The sequence below is a fragment of the Mesocricetus auratus genome, unplaced genomic scaffold (genome assembly GCF_017639785.1).
Source record: "Mesocricetus auratus isolate SY011 unplaced genomic scaffold, BCM_Maur_2.0 Super-Scaffold_4256, whole genome shotgun sequence".
Taxonomy (NCBI): Eukaryota; Metazoa; Chordata; class Mammalia; order Rodentia; family Cricetidae; genus Mesocricetus; species Mesocricetus auratus.
In genome coordinates, this window is record NW_024429182.1 from 112,237,314 (window position 1) to 112,239,530 (window position 2,217).

At 41.6% G+C, this 2,217-nt stretch overlaps 1 protein-coding gene across 1 annotated transcript; it reads right to left on the bottom strand.

The window, feature by feature from the left end:
* Positions 1 to 264: 264 nt before the first annotated feature.
* Positions 265 to 1,212, bottom strand: LOC101829722 (olfactory receptor 5V1-like). Its single transcript, XM_005077885.1, has one exon. It carries the CDS (start codon positions 1,210 to 1,212, stop codon positions 265 to 267), a length of 948 nt encoding a protein of 315 aa, XP_005077942.1.
* Positions 1,213 to 2,217: the final 1,005 nt, after the last annotated feature.

Here is a 2,217-nt window from a genome sequence, read left to right on the forward strand (position 1 = left end):
ACTGTAGGCATGAATGTAGACATAAATTTTGATGCAGATAAGATGTAAATATATACAGTTACTTCAGATAGCCTACTTAACCTATTCATTCTCAACTAATTTTATTTTTCAATAATTTTCTTTCAAGAAGATATAGAGATATACATAATGGTATTTGATTTTATGTGTAGGTTTGTGTTCAATTCCATTCTCTGAATATAATGTTTTATTATTTTGCTACTTGTTTCTATAAATATATTCTAAGGAAAGTTTTAGAGTCTTATATCATGCTTTCTGTGAGCACACCCTAAGATGAAACACTTTTCTGAGTGCTCCTTTAACTTCCGTGTTTCTCAGACTGTAAATAATGGGGTTTAACATGGGGGTAATGACTGCATAGAGCATAGAGATGAGTCTGTCTCTGGCAGGAGAGTACTGACTGGAAAAGGGGATGATATAGGTAAATATGGCTGTGCCATAGAACAAGAAGACTACAAGAAGATGGGAAGCACATGTGGAGAATGCTTTCTGCTTCCCTTCCACTGATTGGATTTTTAGGATGGTGGAGACGATGTATATATAAGAGATCAAAGTGGTCAGAAAAGCACCAACTCCCAAAATACCCCCTACAACTAAAATAAGCATCTCTTCCACATAGGTGGAGGAGCATGACAGAGCCACCACAGGTGGGATATCACAGTAGTACTGGTTAACTCGATTGGAATTGCAGAAAGACAGACTAAAGGTGGACATTGTGTGGAGAAAAGAGTTGAGAAACCCAGCTGCCCAGGTTCCAAACAACAGCTGTACACAGCGAGCCTTGGTCATGATGAGGGAGTAACGCAGAGGTAAACATATGGCCACATACCGGTCATAAGCCATCACGGCCAGCAAGAAAACTTCAGTCCCAACTAGCCCCACCAGGAAATAGAGCTGCAAAGCACACCCAACAAAGGAAATGCTGTGATCCTCAGTCAAGAGATTCTTGAGCAACTTGGGGACAGTAGTTGATGGGCAGAGTATGTCCAGCAGGGACAGATTTGCCAGCAGGTAATACATGGGAGTTTGAAGCTTTCTCTCAGTCATTATGGCCAAGAGGATGGCCCCGTTTCCCAGCAAAGTGATCTGATAGATGATGACAAAGACCATGAAGAGAGGGTAACACACCTCAGGTAGGTCAGAGAGCCCTATGAGGATGAAATGAGTCACTGTAGTAAGATTGTACACATCCATCTTCTCTCTGAAATGGTGTTTCTAAGAGATACAAATGAAAGGTGGATTAGGGTGACAAGTCAGGGAGCTCTGAGACAATGTTAATATCAGGCTAATGAGGAATTATGTTTGCTCTACTTTGATTATGAACTTGGGGTCTTAAAACTTCTTCCCAAAAATTTTGTGTACTCACGCTATTTATTGAAATTCTCATCTTCTACATTTTATCTTTAGAAAGTCCTCTGAGCCACTAGTGCAAGAACATTAATTATGTGATTTTAATTCATGAAAGCTGGTGGATTTTTCACATCTCCATAGACATTGGCTTCATTTATTCTTATCTTAATATCCATAACTTTAGGTACTCATTCAAACTAAATATAACATATATATGTATATGTAATGTGCCCATTATTTATTTCTTTATATAATTATCATAAAATATAGTCCTTTATACATAAATTTAATTAAATATTAGAAGTTATCAGACTCACAGGAAATCAAGTCCTTCATAAAGAATGTATATGAATGACATTTTACCACTTCAAACCAATTATCTCAACCTGAAAGGCAATATCCTAACAAGTAAAACCAAATAATTGGCCTGCCTTCCACTGCCTGGGGACTGCCTGAGGACTGCCCCAGAGCCTACCGTCCAGGCAGGAGCCACGCATCACAGATTCCTGGTTTTCTTTTCCACCAAAAGGACCAGGTAAACCAGGCCATGTATCTGGGCCTGCCTTCCAGTGTCTGGGGACTTCCCCAGAGCCTCCTTATCCAGCAGGAGCCATGCATCCCAGATTCCTGGTCTTCTCTTCCACCAATGGGAGCAGGGGACCAGGTAAACCAGGCCCTGTATCCAGGCCTGCCTTCCAGTGCCTGAGGACTGTGTGGGGACTGCCAGAGAGCATTCCCTCCCTGCAGGAGCCAAGCACCCCAGACTCCTGGTTGTTTTTCCACCAACAGGACCAGGTAAATCAGGCCCTGTATCCAGACCTGCCTTCCAGTATCTGAGGACTGCCTGGG

What these genes read in the sequence shown, in the direction of transcription:
- LOC101829722 (XM_005077885.1), bottom strand. Translation starts at nt 1,212, where the DNA reads ATGGATGTGTACAATCTTACTACAGTGACTCATTTCATCCTCATAGGG.